Here is a 26,212-nt window from a genome sequence, read left to right as displayed (position 1 = left end):
CATTATTTGGTTTGAAAATATCTACTACCTACATTCAGTGTGTAGTTATTAATATATAACAAGTTCATCATCAGCTGTTTCACATGTTATGTAACGTTCAGTCTTGCATGAGGAATATCATACTGTTCAGTCTACAATAATTGCACAGGAGTGCTCATGCTTCACTATGTGTGTATAAATGATCTATGCCAGTGTGTGTGCATGTGTGTCAGACCTTTGTTATTGTAGACATCCAGGTAGTTTGGAGCAGAGAAGATGGTGATGAGGGAGGGGAAACCTGTAGTCTGACTCTTCCTGTACATACGGTACCTGAGGAAAGAGAGAGAAGCCGTCTACGTTACAGCGACTCAAACAAAACACCACAATGTGGATGAAAACTGAGGATTTGCTTCAGAAGTCTTTAAATCAGAGAGGAACTGGCTGAAGGCGAGACAGCCACACGTTTAAAAACATATAGGGGGAACAGAATCCTTGGCACGGCAGGGGAGATCAAGGTAAGGTAAAAGTACCATTGAGCAGGACGCTGAAACTTCATAACATTTTGTTTTTAAGGCCCAGATCTAGAGACCTAGTCATAGTAAAAACAAGTGTGGGTGCAGTTTGTTTTATGTACACAAAGAGCTGAGATCAGGTATGCAAATGCATACAAGCAAGCACACACAATTCATTAGTGCCCACAAACAAAGCACAAAAGCAGCCTGTTCTAGCAGGGTCCCTAGAGGATTGCTAATTAAGACTCTAGTTTATTTATTATTAAAAGATAATCCAGGTGTCTAGCAGAATGTGTTGGCTGTTTTCTTATTACAGTGATTTTCATTTTGTCTTGTATTGCAGTATTATTGTCAGTGTTCAGTGCAGCTTTTCCCTGTGTGGCATAAACACATGCTAATACGTAATCAATAAGTAATTCATCATCAGCACATACTCTTTATTTTAGTCTTTGCCTGTTTGAAAACTTTGTCCATAGCTGACCACCGTACACTGTGTCTGACCATGAGCCAATCGGATCAAGGTTAACCAATGACTCGGTATCAAACAGGCTCCTGATTGGCTGCCTGCTACACACAGTCCACACTACAGTCTCTTAGATGGTTACGTTTTCAAACAGGCAAAGACTAATATAAAGAGTAACTGAACTTTATAATCAACTTAAAATTATTTTATTGTAGGAAGTCACTTTGCTTGATTATCCTAATGTATAAAAGTGTAAAAACCATTTTAAACATCATCTATAGAATAACTTCTACTCACAGGTACAAAGGCAGAACCTACTAAAATATAACTTCTTTAGACCAGGACAAGATTCATGGACCGTTACCCAAACTGCCCAGCTGCATGACAGACAAAATGTTGCTAATGGGTTCACAAACAGCACAAACCAGAGCAGCACTGCCTGAAATGCTGCATTATATTTAGAGGATTTTCACAGATAACAGATGCCAGGAATGGATTTGTGGGTCAGAAAAGCCACTATTTTATTATAACCTTCCATCTTACTGCACTGTTTTCAAGAGATGAGTTAGTTACTGTTACTGCTGTTGGTGCTCCTCAGTCAGACAGTCTTTGATAACAAACTCTAACTATGCTAACTACAATGCTAATAATAATGATATTAGGGTAACAGAAGGAATAATGTGCCAATTCCCTGACAAAAGAATAATAACAGCGCGGCACATGAAATGTCAAGGAACAGTAAACCATTAAATTAAATGCTGAAAGAAGGACTGAGGCATGCCAGTCAGTCAGTAAAGCTTACCCAGCATCCTGTGCTTCATGCGCTCTGATGATTGACAGCAGGTTGTTGGTCTGTAAAAACTCACACACTGCTGGGTAACTGGGAGCAAAGAGACAGAAAGAGAGAAGGAGTAACAACAAGTAAACGCATCTGAACTGGGACAATGGGAAAAAAAATATCCAAAAGATCCAGTAAAAACCGCTTCGCATAACAAACATGTCATGTTATTAAAGCAAGTACACCACAAAACAGATGGAAGTATTTAGAGTCTGCTAGTGGGAGATGAGTAGGCCTCTTGTTTTCTCATGTCATGTCTGACTGAGACCAGCAGGGGGCATCAGTGAGCTCAGGCAGACCTGAGCAGGGTTTAAGGCTGCCTCAGTGCTGTGGGGGCCGAGTGTACTCTGGTTGGTCGATTGATGCTGTGTCTGCTCAACAAGGAAAATCACTGTGTTCGACCACAGACAACATGTCACAACACCGACTTCTACAAATGTAGAGTACGAACGCTCCGACGCCCCGTCTGTCTTTCAGCTTCCGCTCCTGTCTTTACATTCCTCCATTTTTATTTTTTTATTTCTATCTTTCATCTTCCATCCCCACCACCACCACCACTATCACCACAGCCACCCTCCTCCTATGTTGCTCTCCTTCTTTCTCTCACTGTATCTTAATATCACTCCATATCTGGCAGGAGTAGCCAGTCGTCATAGCAACAGAACCGTGCAGTCTCCCTGGGGATTGTGGGATATCATTTCATGCTGAAACCTAACTGTGTGTATCTGTTTGTGAATGTGCTGTGGTTATGTGTTTGCTCTTATACTCAATGTGTGTGTGTGTGTGTGTATGTGTGTGTGTAAACTGGCCAAGATTTTCAGTCTCTTGCACAAATCCCAGTGACTGTTATTGGATCTTGGATGTGGTGTAGCCATACAGGAGACATCTCTCTCTCTCTTCTCATCACCAGCATCCCAAACCAATAGCCTGAAGTCCACCTTAAACTTATTAGATTTATGATTTGTAGATGAAAGTCACATCTCGCTGCTGGCAGGCGATCACAAGGCGCCGAGATCATTCAAACATATCGAATAAGCCTAACACAAGGCACACAGGAACACATGCGAGGGTCAGTCTTATGTGTGGCTGCATCTGTCAGCTGTTAATTTAAAAAATATTGCTCCCAATGTGTATTTTTATACCAGAATATTGCATTCACTCTGGCTTGCTTGGATATCAGGTTAGTTCATATCTCTGAGCTTCATCAGCACAGGGATCTATTGCGTCAAGGCTACCAGACTATATTCACTCACACTGAAGTCCAAAATAAACTGTCAGGACTCTTATGCAATATTTCTTTATGTTGGTGTCAACGTGGACAATGTGAGGAGTAATTCTGTCACAGACTGTGCGGCCCTGTACCTGTAGAAATAGGAGCAGCCTCTGACTGTGTTATGGCCAAAGTACTCCTGGGTCTTCTCGTTGCCAAAGTCTTCCAGGGGGTCTGCCCACAACAGGTCGCACATGGGCCCAAACGCTGGGGGCTCCTTGAACCGGTCCAACTAGGACATACAACACACACACACACAGAAATACACAAAAATATAAACACAAATGCTCCATCACACACAGAAATAGACACAAAGAAACACAACATTTTAAAAAAGTGATGTAAACCACACACACAAATGCACCAGTACCTATAGTATCAGAGGAGAAAGAAAAGCAAACACATAGTGTAAACACACACACACACACACACACACACACACACACACACACACACACACACACACACACACACACACACACACACACACACACAAACATACTGTCAGAGCATCTCCATGGCAACCCTAACCACATAGGAGGGAGAAGATGTCACACCAGCAGATTCACCATGGAAACACTGCCATTAGATGAGGAAGTGTGTGTTCTCATGTCTGTGTGTTCATGTGTGTGCCTTTGTATCCTGTATTACTGTGAACTCTATACATACAGCGTGTGAGTTGGTCTCATTCACTGGTATTTGTTTCTTATGAAACCTCTGAATATGCAACACATCGTATAAAAACTTACACTGAAAGTTGTTATCGACATAAGTTGCAACATGTTAGATCAATGTTATTTTTTGTAGCAAGCAGAAGTGTGATAATTTTATATTGTTGCTAATGTGTCTTCTTCCCTCCAGAAGCAGAGAGCAGTAACCACAGAAGCAGGGAAGTTTAGAAAAAAATGGACAGGCCAGTTGCATAATAGTTAGAAAGGTTGTAATGCCTTCATTTTATGCCTTTATAGGGTCATTATTGTAAATACATAATACCCCACAAAATACTGCACTCTGCCTTTAGATTTTAGCATATGTGTTTAGCTTCAAACATTTTAACTGGTTTATTTAGGAAAACAAACTTTGATTATTTACAGTCCATAGTACATACGGATTAAATTAATTTACATTTAAAAGTAGCTTAAGCACACCATGTCAAATGATGAGCGATGGCACGCACTGAGATCTGCTAGGCTAGTTAGCATTAGCAGGTTTAGCTGTTTTCTCCATTGTGATAGAATTTAAATACTATCTCATTTCCACAGTCATGTGGACAAACAAACTGAATTACACGAGTGTCAGTTTTTTTATTCATTCACAACTAAGGAAAAATCAATAAATGACTGTAGTATTAGCTTTAGCTAAGACCAGCTAGCTTTGTATTAACACAGTTCTCTCTCTGTAGCAGAGTAAGTGTGACAGCAGTTTCTAGTTTACCGAGCCAAAGTGCAGTTACTACAGCCTGGGCAACCATACAAAGCCAGAATGCAGTAACTACACAGCCAGTACAGCTGCAGTTTGGCTTGGTCTTAAGTGAGCTTTGTTTTGTAGTTACTGTAAATTTAAAAAGCTGTTTTCTCTGAAATGATACATTTCTTTGACATAATATTTTGGTGAGATTTGGATGGTAAAACAGATGCTACAAAGTCAGATTCTTGTCTTCATCAAATCTGACCAATAAGTAGTTATTGTGTTTTGCTTTTGTTGGGCAGAATTGTTCACTCTAAATTGTATGTGCGTGTGTGTGTGTGCCTCTTTTTATACCTTCTTGATGTCGTCCAGCGTGTGGATCTCTGGTGAAAGCCCCCCATGCACACACAAGAACTGCTGGTTCATCAGGGCTGCCAGGGGCAGGCAATCAAACGCCTCCATGCAGGAGTCGTACACCTGCTCTGAGTACTTGATCTTACCTGGAGGTGGTTAGAGGAGGGGGTGGGGATGGGGTAGATATTTCAAGACTTGAGACAAAGTGCATTTTGACATGCTTTGAACTGCCATCATCCCTGCCAACATACAGTCAGTCCTTGTCACTGTCTCACACTGCACAAGGAGCGCAGAGAACAAACAAACATGGAGCTTTTACATGGACGGATCTGAAGAACCTCAGTCGTCTGAAGGCTTCAAACAGACTCGTACGGCTCCTCTGAAAACATAATTTAGTTCACTTGGATGTAAAAGCTTTAACATATAGGATTTTCACATTACACATTACTAATTTATGCAGCCATCTCTTCTCCAACAGTCCCATATGACCTGTGTCTCTGCTCTCAGATGATTTAAAAATGCCACTTCTCAGAAAAGAAATGTTCATTTGTGGAAAAATGCTCTATATTATAGTATATTATTAATGCAACAAAGACTAATTCTTTTTCTAGTGAACAAAATCTGACCCAAAGGTAAGCATGAAGCAGCGGAGAAACACTGTGAGGCAGATTTTTTGATGTATAAAAAACTCCTTTGATTTGGCAGCGATATCAATGAAGACATCCAACACGCAGCATCTTTAAAGTACATTTCACACATGGGCGTTACAATAAAATCTGACACAAAACAATATCACAGGATTAAAATAGCTGAAAGGAGATCGGAGGAGAGAGAGAGAGAGAGAGGAAGAAAAAGAGAGAAGGGTGGATTTTGGATGAGAGCGAGCAGGAGGGAGGAGAAAAAGGGAGAATGATAATTTCATAAAGAGAGAAGGAGAGAGATTGATAGAAGGAGACAGGAGAAGGCGGAGAGGTTAAGAGCGGTGAGAGAACGAGAGAGGAAGGAGAGGAGATGACGAGGGAGGAGAGAGGAGGGATGGGAAGGAGACGGGGGAGAGTTTGAGGACATGAGAACGACACGTACACAAATCAAAGCCAGTATTGCGGAGTACCAGTGTACAGTAGCAAGCATTTGTGTGTGTGTGTGTGTGTGTGTGTGAGTGTGAGTGTGAGACAGTGAGGAATGTGTTTGTCAACCTCTCCATCTGCCTTGTGTGGAGCAAGAGCTCATTATTGCTAGTCCACCAGTTGTCAACTCATTCCACACACACACTGACACGCTCAAACATTTATGAAGACAGTCATAGTACATGCACTTGCACACACTTGTGGTACACACACACATACACACTCGCACACACAGCAGATGGTAATTGAGGGCGACCACTATTCGCTACGAGCACCAGGGGAAATTAGCTTCATCGTCCCATGGCCAATCAGACACAGAGGAGTAAGTCCCTGAGCCAATCATTAAGGGCCAAATTAATTTGCTGCTAATCACCCACTCTCGGACAGAACGCCGAAACACACAGGGAGAGGAGAGAGTCAGAGAGGAAGAGAGGAGGAGAGATACTGGGGGAGGGAGGAAGAGGTGGATGAAAGCTGGAGGAGGAGAATAGACAGAGAGAGAGAAATAGGAAATGAGGAAGGAGAGAAGGAGTAGAGGAGGGATGGATTGGAGTGTGGGAAATGAGGGCGGGAAGAAACTGCCAGTAACAGAAAACGGAAGCGGAGGAAGGACGGATGGTGATGGAATTTGGGGGGATGGGAAGTGGTGTGTATGAGGCTGTAGTAAGAGCTATACTCCATACATAAAGGATTTGGAGAATGGTGTCTTTTAGCCTTTCCAAAACCAAAAAATACAAAAAAGCAACAAAAGCGTGAGTAATGAAGTGTGTGATCAGCTCTAATGTAAGCTGCAAATGGCCAGCTAACTAGTTTGCTATATATTGGAGAAACTTAACTCACTATTACTTCCAAGACCAAAGAGCAGTTCATTAGCTAACTACATTTTGTAGGACTAGAGGTTGTGTAATAAAAAATATACTAACCACACTAATAGCGTTTGACAAAGTATGTGAGCTAAGAAGCCACACAGGGTGAAACAGTCGTATCTTACATTTTTCCTTATCATGTTTCTAATACAAGGACAACACTGAAAACAAGACCAATGACGTTTCTTTCTTTCTATGTTTTCTACATGGATCATCAACCAACTCATCGAGCATAATGTTAACGTAATTGGCTCATTTCAGCTGGCGAAATTGATGGTCTCCGGCAAAAATGAGAAGCCTGCGTTTGTCTACTTCTGTCATATTGTCAATGACTCATTGTTTCAAAAAATACTAGGAATTTCAGTGGTATAGCTGCCACTATTAGCCTCATTAACTGCATACATGCCATATGAGAATGAAAAACTTGACAGGCATAGCGACAGTAACTGAGAGAGGAGAGGCTTAGCAAATGATCAATTCTGATAATCGATTTATTGTTTAAATTAGTGTTTAAGCAAAAATTCTCTGTTCCAGCTTCCCCGATGTGAATATTTACTGGTTTTCTTAGTCTCCAAAGTTAATAAAGTTGATATCTTTTGGTCTTGTACTATAAGATGGATATTTTCACAATTTTCTGACATTTTGTAGACCAAAGAAATCATCAATTTATCAAGCAAATAACTGTACAATAACTTTAACAGAAAGAATATATAACACTCAAGGGAGTAAGATGGGATGAGGTTAAAGAGTGAAAAAGAAAACGACAGAAATGTAGGGGGGGATAGGTAGGTAGAAACAGAAGAAGAGCATATAATAGTAAAAGAAAACAGCTACTCACATTCTTGTTTGAAGGTGAAATATTCTGTCAGATGTCTACATTCATGGTTTCCCCGTAGAAGAAAGAGCGTCTTTGGGTAGAGGATTTTCAGTGACCACAAGTACAACACACACTAAATGTTCACCAGGGAAGAGAAAGCATAAAAAGTGATTAGAGATCAACAGCTTCACAACTTGTCAAAAAGGAGGTAACCTCAGAATGAATTTTGTATACATTTATAATGCATTATAAAAATCAGTGCTAGCATTGTAAAAACAATTTCAGCTAATCACATATTTACTTATATTATACACTTCTATTAAGGAAACATATGCAATTATATTGCCTATCTTAAAGCATTAGTTTGGCATTTGGGGAAGTAAGGTCCAGTCATACAAGCACAGTAGGCTTGCTAGGTGGATTTTTAAAATTTTTTTTTAGCTTTGGACAAAGCTAAGCTGGCTCTTTGCCCCTGCTTCTAGTCTTTATGCTAAGCTATGCTAACCATCTGCTGGCTCTAGCTTCTAATTTAATGGACAGATGTGAGAGTGATATCAATCTTCTTCTCAACTCCCTACAAGAAAGTGAATAGTATTTCCCAGAATGTTGAGCTGTTCCTTTAAACCACACACCACAGTGAAACCAGCGTTTGCTTTAGCACACCATTGCTTGTGAGTGGTTGTGTGAGGTTCTCCTCATTAAACTCAAACTGGAAATTCAAAGCGTGACACGGAGAATCACGATGGAGCTGTTACTAGGAATTCCCTCTCTGAATGAACCATCCGCTGCCTAAATTAATTGAGCTGAAAGCGAATTGGTTCTTACCCCTGTCTAAAGATAGACGTAAACAGGATTTTGAAAATAATCATCCCAAATCAAACCATGATGATTAACAGGAAAAAATGAATTGAAAACAGCAGTTGTTGTGTGTGAGATATAAAATCAGACAGCCTATTACTCAATATGTTTTCACTGTTATCACTTTGTTAACCCTACAACTGGATCAGAGGGTGTTCTCTCACCTTTACACAGTAGCATCCCTGCTCTACATTAAGTCCTCTGTCTATGTGCCCTTGAAGTGTGTTAGGAAGGTGGCCTAAATATTGCTCCCTCCCCTCCAAACTCACTCCATGTCAATGATGCGGTGGCTCAATAAACAAAGGCGTTCACCATATGCTTGTATAATTATGGATTCAAGTCACATCTGTGATGCATTTCTGACAGACAACCTAATCACAAGACTACCTTATTGCACTCACATAAAGAATCAAATGTCCAAATAGTCCTGTAGGTAAACACATGCCACTAAATCTGAACAGTGGGTGAAAGCTGATCTTAATAATGGTAAGTCCCTGTCAGTGAATTTGAAATTACATCACCTTGGTATGAACATTATCAGAAACACATTCTGGTGCGTCAGTGCTAATCTCAAGTACCTTTTGTACATTTATAATACATTAAATACTGCGCAGTGTTGTAACTATACACCTCAACAGTGAAATAAACCTTGCCCATGGAAAGTGTATAATAGACTTCTGGGCAATAATGGACATTGATTTAGTTATAAGCTTACTGTATACACAATAGAGCGAGCTTACAATGTTTCTTAATGAATGCATAACCAATAAAATGAGAACATGGCCAGGTATATGCTATTGTGAAAAATGCACACTGGTAGTGAGATAGTGGGTCCATTCTTACCTCAATACTGAAGTAGCCCCTGTCCACATAGTCCCCTAGGAAGAGGTAGCGTGTGTTGGCAGGAGAACCTCCCACTTCAAACAACTTCATCAGGTCGAAGAACTGGCCGTGGATATCTCCACACACTGTGGAAACAGCACACAACAGTGTTAAGATCATCATCACAGTAGATCTGCAGTCACATAACCAGTTTCCATAATTCAGTTACTGTAACAAATGTGTGTCCATCCCTGCTTCAGTGGCTCCATTTTGCCGGCTGTGGATCTATATCATCACTAATCATCACTAATTATCTGACAAAATGACAGATTTTGGAAAAATCCTGCCAAAAATGATCTTTATAGAAGAATCCAGTCATTTTGAGATGTCCTGTTAAAAAATGCCTACATGCCAGAAAAGGGATTCCTGAAGGATCTGGAAAGGTCTTCTCATTTTGTTGTTATCCATGCTAGTAGGCATGGCTCTATGGATGGCAATGTCTGTCAGTTGATGGTCGACCACTTTGTTCCAGATTAAAGTATTTCAACAATTATTGGGTGGATTGGGATGTAAATTCGTACACACGCTCATGTTCCCCTCGGGATGACTTGTAACGTTGGTGATCCCCTAACTTCTCATTTAGCAGCATCATCAAGACAAAATTTTAACTTGTTCAATACTTTGGTTTGTAACCACCTGAATAACTGCAAAATTAATGACATCAGCCTCAACTCCACTACTGTATTTAGTGCTGATTAGCATGCTAGCATGCCAACACACAAAGCTAAGATGGTGAACATGATAAACATAATACCTGCTAAGTATCATCATGTGGGCATTGTTATTGTGCTCATGTTAGCATCCTGATGTTAGCATTCAGCTTAAAGTAAAACTGTGCCTACAGTCTCACATACCTGCTAGCATGGCTGTAGACTCTTCCTCATCTGGCTAAAATGTCTAAAATGTTATTTATTTCTGTGCCTATGTGGTACTCTCATTTGCTGTTGCACTTCAAGTTTCAAAATACAGCATCCATCACTGCATTTACATCAGCGGACATTTATTCCAATCAGGATATAATGAGACTTGACAGCAAGTAATTATTGGTGTCTTGCTTCTTTACTGTAAATCATTATAAGCTTTTTAAATATTCTCATCTCTTTTCCTGGCCCAAACATTTTCCACAGATTTGTTCCATTTCACATCCAGGACTATCAGATCTAATTCAGATCAGACTTCATATTCTGAATACTTCATATTTTGAGAGACTTCAGGACTGTCTGTATGATCTGCCAGCGTACATCTTCCTATCCGCCTCCCTCACCATCTGTCTGGCCTCTCCTTTCACTTTTAGTTGCTGTCATAGTTCCCTTCTGCAGCCATTTTACGATGGCCATTTTGCATCTGTCTGACTGGCTACGTCTGTCTGTCTCTCCATCTGCTTGCCATGTTAATGTCTGGTTTTGTGCCTACTCCTAAAGTATTCACTTTAATTTGAACAGGGAATTGGGAATCCAAAATGGCATGAGTGAAATTGAGCCATACCTGTCTGCCTCCTAAGACCTGTCTCTTTATTCTCCCTGAAGTCTTCGTGTGACATCTAAAAGCCTGTCAGCTGTCCACCTGCCTGTCTGTTCACAAGGTTGGTCTATCTTTCCGCATTTTAAAAAAGAGACTCCGTCAAAGTCCTAAACTGTTCAGAACTTCTCCTCAACACTGTATATGCATTATATCTGCATTATTTTGCCATAGTTTTATCTCTAAAAACTAAAGACTATTTCCAATTGTAGCTAACTTAGACAAAAAATCCTCTCAGGTGGGTGTTTCTGGATCAGGATCTGTAGAAGTGGATAAACTTGAAAACAGGGATCAATATGTTGCTCCTTGGGAACGAGCAGGTTTGAGAACCTCTGCACTAAGCTGCTTATGATCGACTGTCTCTCCATCTTCCTGTCTATCTGTCGTCGTCCCCGGGGATCTGTACCTGTGAAAGCCGAGCGATGTTCCCACACTGCGTGGGCACGCAACCCACACAGAATTATTCGCATTTGCATAAACGCACACACAAACACAGGCAGATACACACAGGTACATTAACCAAGCAGTGTCAATAGGTGGAGAGTGTCTGAGTCTGCCCGCCTGCTTGTCTGTCTTCTCTGTCATCGTCTCAGAAACTTGTTTTCCATTTTGTTCTCCATCGATTTCAATCTCCCCCTCCTCCTCCTTGGTTCATACCATTTCCCTGGCAGGGGAATACATGCAGATATTACCAAAGCAAGCACCCGCTATTGTGAGGCGCATAAGTGCCAATTGGTTCCCTCAGTGAAGTGCGACCGAACAACAGTTCATATTAAAAGGGTGGCAGATACATATGGCAGATTAATGAATCGACGAATGGAATCTGATTAATACATAATTACTGATCTTTCTGCCTTTTGCTCTGCAGCTCCATTTCTCTCCATGTCTCTCTTTCTCCCTGTTTGACTGTTGCTATCTGTGCACTCACTGTGCAAGTGTGTGATCTATTCGCCTGTCACTCAAGCATGAATACAAGCGCATACACACACACATAGCTTTTTTAATATGAGTGGCCTGGAGTTTTTCACACTGTATTTAACTGATATCACGTTAAGCTTTAAATCAGCTATTAACCATTTTCCGCTGATTAAATTACAGATTAATTTACATTCATCACCCTCCCCCTCAAATTTTAGCACTCCCTGATTCCTCATCCCTATACCATACCTGTGACTGGCGCCTCAATGTCCAACATAGTGCGCTCCTGGCGCAGGATGGCGGCGCCCTCATCGATGATGCGCAGGGCCACGGCCTCTTCCAGCCGGCCCTCCTTGGTGAGGTGAGCTTTGAGCAGGTCCACCCGCGGCCGGCCCTCGGCATCAAACACCTCCTTCATGGTCAGCCGGTGGGCCAGGGGGAAGGGGACCGCTGAGGAGGGAGGAGAGGAGATGGAAAAGAGAGGAAGATATGAAAGAGAGATTGAGCCATATTAAGAAATAGCACAGGAGGAACATTTGAATGGGTGTATGGATGTATGTAAAGGGAGTAATTGAACACAGAGGTGTAGAAAATAAGGTGGTTTATAGAGGGAATGAGAGAAGTTGATGCAAAAGAAAAGAGAAGAACATTTATTATAATGTAGAACATGATTAACTGATATTTCCTGTATTCTTAGACAAGCTCTACAAATATTACAAGCCCTCAATCCTCAACATTATCCTGCTACAGGCTTTGACTCTGTGTGTGAGGGAGTTATGGGGGCCTAGGCGGGTTGTATTGAAGCAGGGGCTGCCAGAGTTATCAGGGCTGCCTGCCTCTGTTCTGCAGTAATGTCTCTCTGCCTCTCTGCCTCTGTTCTGCAGTAATGTCTTTCTTACATAATGAAGGCCCCCAGGGCGCTGCTGGAGAGGGGGGGTTGACTGACGACGGGGGTGATACAGCAAGAGTGCACAGCTGCACGTGAGGAGTCACATACACACATGCGAAGACACACTCGACAAAACGCAGACACATACACGGGCATTCTTAACAAACAGGCACAAACTCAGTGGCAAGAAACAAAAGGCAGAGGCGCAGGGGCGCATGCGTACATCATGTATGGCACAATGGCGTTAACACGCATGATCGCATATGTGTGTGAGCCTACAGTGGTACACACACGCACACACATACAAGCTCATAAAAGGTATTGTTATGTAGGATCCACAGAGTCTGTTGGAGCCCCACCAGTGCTAACACAGATAATGGCCTAGATCACATACTAAAAACTAGGCCTGGCTCTCTCTCTGTCTCTCTCTCTCTAACACACACATACACACACACACACACTTTCACTCTCTGTCACTTTGTCTCTGTTTTGCACTCTCTCCTCTTGCCCCCTCTGTTTTTTTTTTCTGTTTTTCTCTCCTCTTTCTCTCTTGCTGTTTCTCTCTCTTCCTGTCACTGTAACAGGCCACAGTCTCCTCGGCGAGCATTCACACTGATGTCCATCATTACATTTTAACGTTATATTCACATTTCTTCTTTTATTCTCTTTTTTTTTGCAGTAAAACTCAACAACCACATGGATCCAGATTGTTTTATGTAATCGCCACAGAAACATCAGCAACATTTATCCAATGTTGCTAAATAAACCATCATGAGGAGCATGATAAATGTTGATCAAATCAGTTAAAATCGACGTAAATCAACACTTTCTGTGTAAAAGTGAGGTGTAAGTTGGTGTATTAAAATGTTCTCATATTAAAATGGCTTATAACAAACCATACAGCCTGCTCTGGTTTTGAGCTTTTCTCAGAATAAAGGACTAGGATCTAGCATTTGGATCTCACATGTAAAAAAAGGGGGATTTGTATTAAGCTTTTTGTTGGTAGTAAATCCTGGATCACACTAAACAAGAACAGAACTTTAAGCATCCTGACACCCCTGAACATCCTGTATCACCATAACCAAAATACATCTGGAGGTACCCCGAGGCTGCTGTGACACACAGACACAAAAGGACACTCCACTTGCACCTTAGGTCTGATTAAGCGAAACCCTTCCACACTTTTACACACCTTAAGACTGAATACAACACACACAAGCGCGCTGAGACATCCCAGAACACCACGAGCTGCCAAGATGAGGAGTCTGCTTTCCATCTCTTCAGGGCAGCAGTTCCACATGTTAAAACCAGTTTTGCCTTTCAGGTTAGGACTGATTAATATTTTAAGAGGTTTGTGCGCCCCAGGCTGTCAGAGAACATAAGCCAGAAAAAAATGACTCATGCATGTAGGTATTTGTGTGACTTCATATTTATTTATAAAATGAAACAACAGCTAAACCCTCTTCTTTCATTGTACGGTAATGCACTGTCCTGTACTACATTACTGCACCACACTGTGTAACAAACTGTAATGATGTTTGTACAAATCACAAGAACCTCCATGCAAAGTGGAAAAGAAGCTATAGCGGTCTTTCGAAGGTAGCACATACACATGAACTCGATGTGTGTAGGTATATTTCTGGTTTGGGGTAAAACTGAGGCTTCTGGTGCGTGTGTGAAAGAGAGAGAGAGAGAGAGAGAGAGAGAGAGATGGGAGAAGCAGGAGGGAAGGAGTGTGAAACTCGTAAATTGTGAGAGCAGTGTGAAAGTAGGGCAGGTATGAGAGAGTAGAGAGCAGCAGAGACACAGAGCTTGGGGAAAGGAACTATACTTGGGAAAACTATACTTGGCAGTTAGGGAATGGAAAGAGGAGAAGTTCAGATCCAACACAGTCAAACCAAAGAGGTCTTTCACACCTGATGACTGACTGTTTGTTAAGCGCACAAATATTACTTGAGAGGCTCCAGCCCACATGAAAAGGTTGAAGACTGAAAGCTTTCTGTGGTTAAGTTGTAAGAACCCTCATATTCATTTAAAATAGCAATTCTGATATGAAATTATGAAACATTTCGGTTCAGCTCTTTCTTCATCAAAATAATGTTTGTAAGAATCAGATGCTCTGCGCTATGCATTTGTAAGCTTGGAGGTCAACATTAGTGCAGAAGATATGCGTTTACATTAAATACAGCACCCTCATTTATAATCAGAAGTACGGTATATTAGATGTATTCAGTGGTACAACTGATAATCACATTTGAACCATTTTGTGGGCCATCTGAAGGTCTGTGCATCTGTGTATCTTATTACTTCAATGTCCTGGACTGGATTTTACTAAATAAAATAACTAAATTAGAAGGAAATGAATAAAGCAAATGATGATTTATTTCATGAAAATGGTTGATGATGACACACATTGCACTGACCTCATATCAAAGAGTTGTGATCATTTTAGTTTGTGTATTCTGGTCATTTCTTGCTGAAACCCTTTGTGATTAACTAAATTTGTAAAGGACTCCATCAATATGTTTGGAGCAAGGCTAGCATGATAAAGGTTGACAGAAACATTTGGTATTTTTTTGGCAAAAAAAAAGGCTTGAGCTCCTACTAAGCAGCAAGAAAAACAAAAAGTTCACACTCACATTGACTGTCAGTTCAAAATATGAATAATTACAGTTGATGGCTAACTGTGTTTCATTCTCACTATCAACATTTTTATCACAATAGATTTCTACTTCAATTTCAACGATTACATTCAAACTGCAGTGACCCTGAAACACACACACACACACACAAACACAATTATGGCTTTATCACCTTAAAAAGGAAGGAATTCAGAGACAAAAATCCTTTTTTCCCAAGTCTGTACGAAAAAAACTGTCTTTTTATTATCTAACGAAGGATCATTGTGTCATGTGGAGGCAACAAGTACAGACTCTGTACAAATTTTGTTCTTGAGCTTGTGTAGAACTAATTGCACCCACTGCCATTTCAATACACTGAGTAGTTTCAAGTGGTCTGGAGAGACCAGTCTATTTACAGTTGCTATGTGAGACCAGAGAGATATCGCTAGTCTGGGTAGTTGTTTGGTGCACGAGAAATGATGCAAACTAAGCAGCAAGAAGACAGGGCCACAGGGATCATTTTTGGATAATTAAATAGGTAGTTGTTGATATATGTAGAGATGCACTGATACCATTATTATCGATATTTAAAATGTTCCTCTTATGTCTTAGCATCCAGTTAGAAACATTGTTAATCTGGTGCACAGTTATTACAAAAGCTGTCAAAACTCACATAGGAGTTCTGCATTGCAGGCATCATCCTGAAAGAAGTCTTTCCTAGATTAACTTCAAATATTAACAGTCTATTAGTACAACGGCCAAAAACAAAACTCCACCCTGTCACAGTCTTTCCCAACACTGCGATATCTTCTGTTCAAAGTCAAAGCCCCTGCAGGAGGAATTCCCCTCTGTAGCGCTCCAACTTCTTATATTTTTGTTTGACTTTTGTCTTCCTGAGAGAATATTTACTGACTGTAACTCAGCCTGGTGCTGCCAAACTACAAATCAGAATAAGGAGTCTTTGGGCAGGCATGTCATTAGAGTTCTTACTTCTCATCACAGATGTGTGTCACTGATATAACATTTTCAGTCATCAACATGAACATGAGCAGTGGCTGTCCCTTTTGCCTTGAAAACACTGTGCTGTACTTACAGAGACTAATGGGACAACTAATCCTGTGAGCTTGATACACACACTCAAGCTAGCACTAACACACAAACACTGTTATACCAGATATTGTCAGCAGAAGGCACGGCAGACCTTTCTGGTCTCACACTGAGTTATCCTTTTTGAATATAAGACAAATTGACCACAAACTTATGTGATCTTGTGGTAGTTTGAGGATGAATTCCAACACCTTTAGCCTCTGAAGCTAACAAATACTATGAACAAATAATGTTGGCATAAAACAGGGCCTGTTCTGGCTTGAGATGTTGTGTAAAGATGACAAGCAGGTAAAAACTGTGAGAGATGGGATTAATTAAAAATTTTTGCAGATGAGGACTTGCTGATTTATTGTTGATGTTGTATATAAAGGAATTATAGAAGTGCAGAATCTTGTAAATGTAGCAACAGTAAATCAAAGTTTTGCAGCAACTGGAAACAAAGGACAAGGGCTCACATAAACTAAATATCAGCATGGCCTAGCTAATAGCTAATAGCTAGTGGCTAATGGCTAATGGCTCATAGAGAGCCCAGGTGAAACCAGAACTTCCCACTTCTGCTCCAGAAGAAAAAAACTCATTCAAAATCACATTGACTTTTGTAATAATGGAAATAAAAATCCAGCCTGGGAACATAACCTGACTCAACAGTAGGTCTATGTTGTGTGTTTCACTTCATATGTAAAGTTGGTTGGTTCAGACATCTGTATTATCTGTAATGTCAGCAGGACACGTGTGGACGTTTTTAGATAGCAGATATCTCGGCTAAAAAGTTGGAAAAAATGTCTTTAATAGACAAAATCAGGTTATGATGATGCTAGTATCACAGTCAGATTTTCATGGGAGCTGTAGTTTTTTGCATGTTCACAAAAAAATCCTTGTTTAAAAATCACCAAGGTTTCCATTTCTAAAAGCAAGTGCTGTAGTGGATGCCAAACTGTCTTAGAATATGGAAATTAAACTCTCGGTATGTGCTTTATTTTTTCAGAAAGATCAATGAAAGCATTGAGTTATAGAAGTTAGTGGAGTAGAGGCTAGCCCGAATATGGTGTCATTACTTTGGCTCTCTATAGGCTACCTATGGACAAACTATGGATTAAGAAGTTTTTTTGTGGAGTCATCTATCCATTCTGAGCAGTGTGAAAATCAAATATTGGATAAAAAAAAGTGATACAATAGTGTCAGAATAAGTTTAACATCATTTATCCTGCTTTAGCAGTGTCAGCAGTGTGGAGGTGGTTTTAGTCTGATATACAGTAAGCTCAGACCATAAATGCTACACTTCCAGTAAAGTGACAGTGGGTATATTTCTCTCAATTGCTTCTCTGAGGCATTTTTAACACTTTGTGTCAACTTTGGGAGGGAACTTGCTTTCTGAAGGCGCAGTGCGAGTCAAAGCTGCCCTGTGTCTGAGCAAAGATGATGAACACAGTGAACTTCACTCTCTGTAGTGGAGGCAAGTCAAGCGAGAAGCATGCAATTCATCCAGAACTGTCCTTTTCACTGAAGCAACCAGTCACATGATGCATGGCGTGCGTGCATGTGAGGGGAGATGGACCAAGAGGTGCAAGATGAGCAAAGAGGTGAAGGCATTTTCAGCTACTTCCTAAAGTACTTTCTACTGTTTTTGTCCTCTGGCCCACTCTCCACAGCTGAACTCCCTGGTGTGGAATTTATTAAGCGCCAAAGCTGCCAGCTCAGCCAAAAATCTCAACATCACAGAGCAGCGAGGGGGAGCCTGAGAGAAAATCTATGACATAGCTTTCAACCAAATCTCCTAAATTTGTTTGGGCTGGCCTAATAGCCTAACTGGAGCAGAATCTGATCAGAATCATCTCGTTATTGTGTGCACCCTTTCCTAATGGCTAAAGTTAATTATGTGGATATTCCATCAGTTTTAATAACACGGGCACGCCATTCACAATCAGAGGGACTGCTGCAGGATGGAGGAAGTGACGGGAAGCGAGAACAGACAGATTGCAGAAATGACTGTAGAAGTCACCCGTGATCCATCTGTCCTCATTTGTGCCTGTCCTCCAAATGTTGCAAGATGTGACTACATAGGCATAGATTGTGATTCTCAATCAACTGCTTGTCAGATAATTGTAAAGAAATCATCTTTGGGGCTGCACACTGCAAATAAAGAGCAGTACTTACTGATGCATATACAGTAATGGCACCTATATGCGCAACATGCAGGCAGTGAATCAATTCATTACAGTGCAACATTATGCACAGACTGTATCTGTCTGGTGTTCATCCAGTGACATTGACCAGAACTGATGGAACGCCTGTACGTGTGTGTGTGTGTGTGTGTGTGTGTGTGTGTGTGTGTGTGTGTGTGTGCGTTTGTATGTTAGATGTGTTGCCCTCTACAGGACCTCATCTAAAGTGATCACACACACATCTCCCGAGATCAGTTCATCCCGCTGCCTGTCTCTGCATGAATAAAGGAAGGAGGGAGAAACTGAGGGATGAAAGAATGAGAGCAGCGGATGAGAAGAGAGGGAGAGCAAAAATTGGGGTGTATATGAGAGAGGAGGGATGTGACTGTTCGCATGCGTATTATGTGTGTATGTGTGTGTGTGTGTCTGTGTTTATCTACCATCTTTGACCCAGATCAGCTAACACAGATCCATGGGTCTTTGAAGGTGGTGGTGGGGGGACAACTAAAGATGCGTTTGAAGTCGTTCAATTAATGCACACTACACACATGAAGGACCATCTGTGAACACAGACACACACACACACACACACACACACACACACACACACTCACACACACACGAACAGAAACAACGGCCCATCCCCTAACAGCCTGTCCTCATTAGACAATCCCTCTCTCTCTCTCTCTCTCTCTCTCTCTCTCTCTCTCTCTGGAGTACCTCCTCTATAAATAGCCCGTGCCCTGCCACCCTCCCCACATGGCACACAGAGACCTGTCAAGGTGGGACCCCTGGCTCACGAGACAACACCAAATCCAACCCTCTTTTACACACACACACACACACACACATACACACACACACACACACAGGGCTCTGAGGGAACCATGAGGGAATGGGACAGCATGTTACACTAAAAGGAAATATGCCCAGTGTGCCCCGAGCCTTGCCAGAGGTGGTGTGTGTGTGTGTGTGTGTGCGTGCGTGCGCTTGTGCATGCATGAATGCATACATGCATGTGTGCATATTGGATATGGCTCCACTCAGCTTTGGTGAACGCTCCTCACACATTCATGGATATGTTTAAAAGGTCTAAACTTACAAAAGATTAACACTACTTTTTCACACTGAAACTGTATTTTCTTAATAGGAACTACTTCCTCAATGTGAGTCACGGGTGTTAGGCCTTTGGTCTGATTAAGGAATTCTAATGATGCTTGTTATTTGAGGACATGATAGCATGTGAGGACATGTTTGAAATGATCCAACTGCTTTTGCTCTTTCTAAATTGTATCATCAGGCTGTGACTACAAAGACTTTAAGGCAGTTTGACACATTGCTCGCCTTAAGCAATCATTTGGCAAAATCGTGTCTATATAGCTGTGTACTGAGTATATGCTAACATGCATACAGTATGCTAAGTAGTCAAATTATAATATCCTAAAAGTGACAAGTGTAGCAGCTGATGCTGGATGGTTTGTTAGTTTTAAATCATCCTGAATTGTTTCTGGAATAACAACAAAAAACTCAGCAAAAGGAATGCACTCCTGTTAGCAAATAATGACAGACTCTGGCAAGAAGCTGAGATGTGTCACGCCACAAGAACAGTTTCTTCCCGTCTACAGCCGGATACATCAACAAGACCCGGGACCCCCACTGACACGGACTCTATCTAACCCACAGACACTATGCATTATATTAACTTAAGACCCCATAATCTTATATTTGCACATCTGTGATCTTTGATCTAACATGGTGCATTACATTAACACAATTTATATTATTATCACTACTATTATTAATTACACAGTTTACTCCTGTTCAATATTTTGTACATCTCATCTCATTCTCTACAATTTAAAATTTAAACCTGTAGCAGCTCAGCTTTACATATTTTTTTCTGTAAATTCTTTCGTTCTTTTTATATTATTTAGATTACTTCATTTTGTGTATATTTTTTACTGTTTGGCACCACAACAACAGCAAGGCAAATTCCTTGTATGTGCAAACCTACTTGGCAATAAACCTGATTCTGATTCTGATGACAAGACTTTAAGCGTAACCTGTGTTTCAACATAATGAGAAGCTATGGACACAATAATGAGTGTTTTTTCGTGCAATAACCCACTTTGGATTACTGAAAAATGTATCCTCATGCTTTAGATGATGGTGAGCACATTCAAATATACATAGTTTACTTTTTACTCAAGCCTAAGTAATAATGTAGGCAGTACCCGCATCACAGACTGAGTTACCAGTTTATTAGGTACAACTGTACAATCTGATGCAACTCAACAGCCCTGCAGTAAACCCTAAATCCTCTTTACGAAGCTCATTGTGTACTTTTTTGCTGACACTGAGTCAGAGTGATGTTCATTCAGCCCTGTGGTCAATTTTTATGTTGTATCACAGTTTGACTTGTCGTAGCATAAAGCACAGGTGTAACTAATAACATCATGATGTATGATGAACCAGTTAGCCATGACAGTAAGCCGACATACACATTTCCACAGCTCTGACACTGGAGCACCTAAATCGAATGCAGCTGTGGTTAATGTTATTAGTCACACCTGTGTTTTATAAGCTAAAATGTTCACCATTATCAATGTCTGTTGGATTGCACTGTTGCACATTCGCATACACTGTGTTTACCAGACACGATATGACGTGAAATGTGTGTTCCAACTGGTTGGTTTCCTCACCTGTTTTTCCACCTTCTTACGTGCTATCAACAGTGTGACAAATAGAGATATTATTTTCCTTTTCACTATTCTACTGATTTAAAAATAAAAAAAAGTTCTATGTTTTACACTGAGGCTCAGTTCACTTGCAAAACCCCAGCAGCCTTTCTGTAGACCCTTTTGCAATAAAGATGTGATAACAGTCAGAGTAGGACAGCTATTAGTTTAACATTTAATTGATAATCAACATTGTTGTTGATGAACTTTTAGTGAAATCAATGGATTGTTTCTGCACTGCTTTGACCCTCACTTCAGTATTCTTGGACAAGTGACAGTGAGATGAAATGCCTACAAAGCTCCTGGTCCAACCTGCATGCATGGATTGGCTGACAAATCTTTATTGGTGGGATTGATTAGGCAGTTTATTGACAGATAAAATCCACATTTTGTATATCCAAGGTTCCTGCTGATTAAGGGTTTTCTTTTTGCAGCAGTGAATACAGACACAATAAGGTAGCAGTTAGGATCCACAAAGTCCTGTTGTAGATACAGTTGTGGGTCTGGTGTGAAGTCCCATTAGCAGAATTCATTCTTTAAAATATTCTGTTCTGTCCTACTTGAGCCTGCCTTACTATGTACAACTGAAAAGGAAGCATGTGGTGGAGTAATTTCTTATAGATGTGGACAACTTTGCAGAGACTAAACTTTTCAGTAAGAGCTCACATGTTGCCTCTGAATCCTGGTTGTTTTTCTCACACACACACACACACACACACACACACACAGACGGGTTTGCATGATAAGTGATTCAAATAGGGTGTGAGAAGTCCATTGGTTAAGTCAGAGGATGCCATCCTGCCACTCAACAGTGTGAAACACCACTTCCCTTGTCTTGCTGTTTTTCCTCTCTTTCTGTGCCTCTCTATCGCTCTCTCTCTCTCTCTCTCTCGCTCCAGCTACTTCACTTCCTCCGTGGCCTTGTCACATTCTCTCCTTCCCTCTCTCCCTCACCTCGCCCCCACACTCTCTGCCCGTTCCTCTCGGTATGCTTTGTCCTTTGGCTCCATCTCTGTGCACTTCTATCCGCTGAACACCGCTAAAATCCATAACGCGGGGAACTACTGAGCAGTCTATCCGGGCAGGAGTGACGTCCCTTTGACTGATGCCCCCATCTCTCTCCAGCCCTGTACACGTTAAATCATTCTCACCTGACTGATGAATTGCTGTGTTGTTTTGCTGCATGAGAATGTGCATTTATATGTGTGTCTGTGTTTGTGTTTGTGATGGATGATGCAAACAGGCTGCTTAGTTTGTTCTAGTGTTGAGGCAGCTGAGCTCCAGTGGCCCAGCTGCATTACAAAACACATGCAAACAGTAATGAAGATGTAAAAATACACAAACACATGTAAAGGGAGATACTTGTTTGGAGGAAAGGGGGGGGGGGGGGGGCGTTTTAATTCAGTATTGTTTCAGGGGATCCAGATTCCTAGCACCGCCCCTGCACATCTGCATCCATGTAGCTACACACACTCACATACACACACAGCCATACTGTAGGCATATGCACATGCAGTCCTGAAGTCGTACGTGCAAAAACTGCAAGAGCCCCCCTCCCCTCACGCCCCCAGCCCACCCCACCCCCCCTCCTAAGCACGACGCACGCACGGAATACCGGGGCATGCCCGAGCGACGCATCCAACTGTCAGCTCCGCTTCTTCCGGCAGAGAGACCTTGTGAGTTTATTAAGGGGAGCCAGTGGGAGAGAGACGGGCAGCCAGGCATCTTCGCATGTGACAGGCTGTGTGCGTGGAAGCGCCGCTGCCATGCCAGCCTTGTTGTGACCCGATAAGCACGACAATCTGTGCAAGCTCCGTGGATCGTAACCCGAGCGGAGCCCCCCCCCGCCCCCCCGCCCCCCCCCTCCTCACCCCCCCACCTCCTATAGCCTACAGCCGCCCACGCGTAAAGCAGAAACAGACACTCTCATAAACACATTAAATATTCTATAATCCAATGATGCAATAACACCATTAGGGCGGCACGCATCACCATCGTCGGGCAACAGACTCGGATACGCAGCCCAGCATCCCTAAACTCCATTTTGTCTCTCATTTGACACTCGGGGAAACAAGAAGGGGGAAGCCAGGGAGACCTTTACGGAGACGTGGAAGAACGTTACGCACGGGAGAAGCACAATCACCCGCTGACATTCAGGCCTTTAAGGAGAAAACGTCGGCTTCAAACGACTCGTACACCCATCGTGTGCACTCGTGGCTTTTAAACGTCACATCAGCAAACATCAGGCTGATTTCAAGCTATAGGCCTATATGATTAAAACCAAACTCACGGGTATGAAGACGCGCACGGGGCCTCGCAAAGTTGTCACTCTACCTGCCATTTAGCTTAACGAATCGATTACCTGACTTTGGTTGAGATTTGGCTTAAAATAAAACTAGATCGCCTATGTAGGCCACCGTATGGAGGTAGTCGGCACATCTCAACACAGAGGCATCACTGTTACGTGCAGCAAGAGATACAGTACATGAACACTAAGGCAGAAAGCTCGAAAATCCTTCAGAGTCTCCGAGTGACAAGTCCCCCATAGCATCCTACCCTCCCTCTCTCCCCCTCTCTCTCTCTCCTTACACCGATGCTTACATGCAACATCATCCCGTGACACCATCCACATCCACGGCACCACCGAAAAACACCAAAGATCGCAGGTTATGCGTAACATTTATTTACCTTTATGTCTGCCTTTCGCTGTCATCGTCACACTGCTTGATGTTTCATTGGAACAAGACGCTCATCTCCCTCTCTCCCTTGCCTTTTCCTCTCTCTATCACTCTCTCGGTGTCTCTGTAGGGTATTATTCAGTAACACGAAACCACCACTAGGAGTGGAGCGCGTAAATGGAGCTCATGCAGCACAGGGTGTCGCACAATAGCTTTGGCTATACATAGAGGGAGAGACATCCCCCCGTTAGAAAATGGGGTAATGCCTCCGCTCGGTGAGGGGGTGAATTCTAATAGAATAACGAGGGAAGACCCTGATTATGGCGTATCGTGCTGGATACCCCCCACCCCCTTCTCCTCCATCACCACCACCATCACCACCTCCCTCCCTTAAAAGGTTCAGAGGCACATGCATGGTGACTCGCCAGCCAACTAGGCTTCATTTATTATAAGGTGCTATAATAATAAAGAGGGATGGACTCAAAACAACAAGAAAAAACGTGCGAATAAGAGATACTGGTGCAACGACAGGGATGCAAACAGAAAAAAAACAAAAAAACCCAAAAACGATGAGTTACAGCAGAATTATTGGCACAGAGGTAGCTCTCACTGGCCGTGCAGGATTTGGCATGCCTACATTTGATCACCCGGTCGGTGGGACTTGCGTTGCAGTCGGACATCCTGGAGTCGGGACGGGAACGAAGCCGAGGGGGGGTAGGGGGGGGCCTCTCTTCTTCTGTCAAGGGCCGAGATTGTGGTGTCGGGTCCTCCGGCAGGCGTCGAGAATATGCGCGGTAGCTGGGTGCTTTTCTTGCTGCAGTAGTGGCATCACTCGGTGGAGTCTCCGCGCTCTCTCGGACGGGGGAAGCCTGCTGCTGCGCCTGCGGTGACTCTGGGGGAGGATAGGCGGATACCTAGCTGCTGTTGTGGCATGCTTGGATCCCGAATTTGTTTTTTGAGGGTGTGTGTGTGTGTGTGTGTGGGGTGGGGGGGGGGGGAGAGGATGGGAGAGGATGGGGGAGGTTGGGGCGGGTGGGGGGGGGGGACGCGCTGGCGTGTGGTGGTTCTGGTGTTGCGGCGGCGGCGGTGGAGGAGTAGAGGGAGGTGGGGAGGGGGGACGGACTCTGGAGGTTAGAGGGCGAAGGGACGCCTTGGAGAGAGAAGAGACGCGCAGGCTCTACCTCTCCAGGACGCCTCTGCAAGTGGTGCCGTGAAGCTGGCAACACCCCGGAATGGCGAAAGAAGGAACTCCCACGCAGATTCACTCACTCACACGCGGGAGCACACACATACACACACGCACACACACACACACACACACACACACACACACACACACGCACACATTCAGACTCATACTGCCATCCTGTGGAGGCATTGATTACAGGGCTTCCCCCCTTTACAACAGCTCTGAGGAGTGTGTGTTTGTGCTTGTGTGCGTATAAGTGCACAGTAGGCTGGTTGGCAGATGATCACGTGGTCTATGGGCTACTCAGTGTTTTCCTTTTATGAGATATGACTGAATAAACCAAAGGCTAAGGGAAGTGTAGGAGTTCATGAGACGTGACATTATATTGATCTTGTGAAAGAATAAGCACAGAGTGTGTTTTTGTTTACACATCATTAAATAGTGACAGAAATAGATGTTGTATCCAAAAACAACACACAAAGTGAAATCCGGCAACAACTGATAAAAACAAATATGTGCACAAATGAATACATATCTACACAGAAACATAAATATATGTGTACAAGCATATACATACACACACACGCACATATCAAAAAAATGTTGGTTGGATAACAGAGAGAAAGCTTTCCTTACTTACTTACACTACAATAAATAAAGCTTGGTCAGAGGGTAGCACCAGAGGAGAGGCCATGCTGTTTCACCTCCGTGCAGCAGTCAGTTTGTACATCTCTGACTCAGCTTTACACTGTTATATAGTGTCCACATAGCTTTGAGGGTCCAAAGTTTATGACGCTGGGACTGTACTTGCCAGCTGCACGTGTGAACATGTCTGCCTATATGCAGACACTAAAACACGAAACCATGTCCGTTGTCTGTCAGTATCCGTTTTAGAGTTCATCTGGCCCCTACGCTGTACTTTGTCAGGCTCAGCTGTTGTTTGTGATCCTCTACTATGCTTAAGATCCATTGTGCTTTGAGCCCTACATTTAGGATTAGAGGATTTCAGACTTTTGCAG

General features: G+C 42.4%; 1 protein-coding gene across 8 annotated transcripts in view; it reads right to left on the bottom strand.

The window, feature by feature from the left end:
- ppp3cb (protein phosphatase 3, catalytic subunit, beta isozyme) overlaps positions 1 to 26,212 on the bottom strand; it is a 35,102-nt gene that overhangs the window by 6,619 nt on the left and 2,271 nt on the right. For 6 of the 8 annotated variants that reach the window (XM_042419659.1, XM_042419660.1, XM_042419661.1 and 3 more), the window contains exons 3-9: positions 12,059 to 12,259; positions 9,335 to 9,459; positions 7,655 to 7,766; positions 4,824 to 4,969; positions 3,155 to 3,294; positions 1,757 to 1,834; positions 215 to 309 (exon numbers count right to left, since the gene is read on the bottom strand). In XM_042419659.1, the coding sequence (XP_042275593.1) occupies positions 215 to 309; positions 1,757 to 1,834; positions 3,155 to 3,294; positions 4,824 to 4,969; positions 7,655 to 7,766; positions 9,335 to 9,459; positions 12,059 to 12,259 (897 nt within the window). Of the gene's footprint in view, positions 1 to 214; positions 310 to 1,756; positions 1,835 to 3,154; positions 3,295 to 4,823; positions 4,970 to 7,654; positions 7,767 to 9,334; positions 9,460 to 12,058; positions 12,260 to 24,014; positions 24,295 to 24,641; positions 24,897 to 26,212 lie in introns of those variants that run through there. The other 2 variants (XM_042419658.1, XM_042419664.1) reach the window with 2 other exon arrangements.

Source organism: Thunnus maccoyii, chromosome 8 (genome assembly GCF_910596095.1).
Source record: "Thunnus maccoyii chromosome 8, fThuMac1.1, whole genome shotgun sequence".
NCBI classification, from domain to species: Eukaryota; Metazoa; Chordata; class Actinopteri; order Scombriformes; family Scombridae; genus Thunnus; species Thunnus maccoyii.
This window is presented reverse-complemented; position numbering and strand designations above follow the sequence as displayed.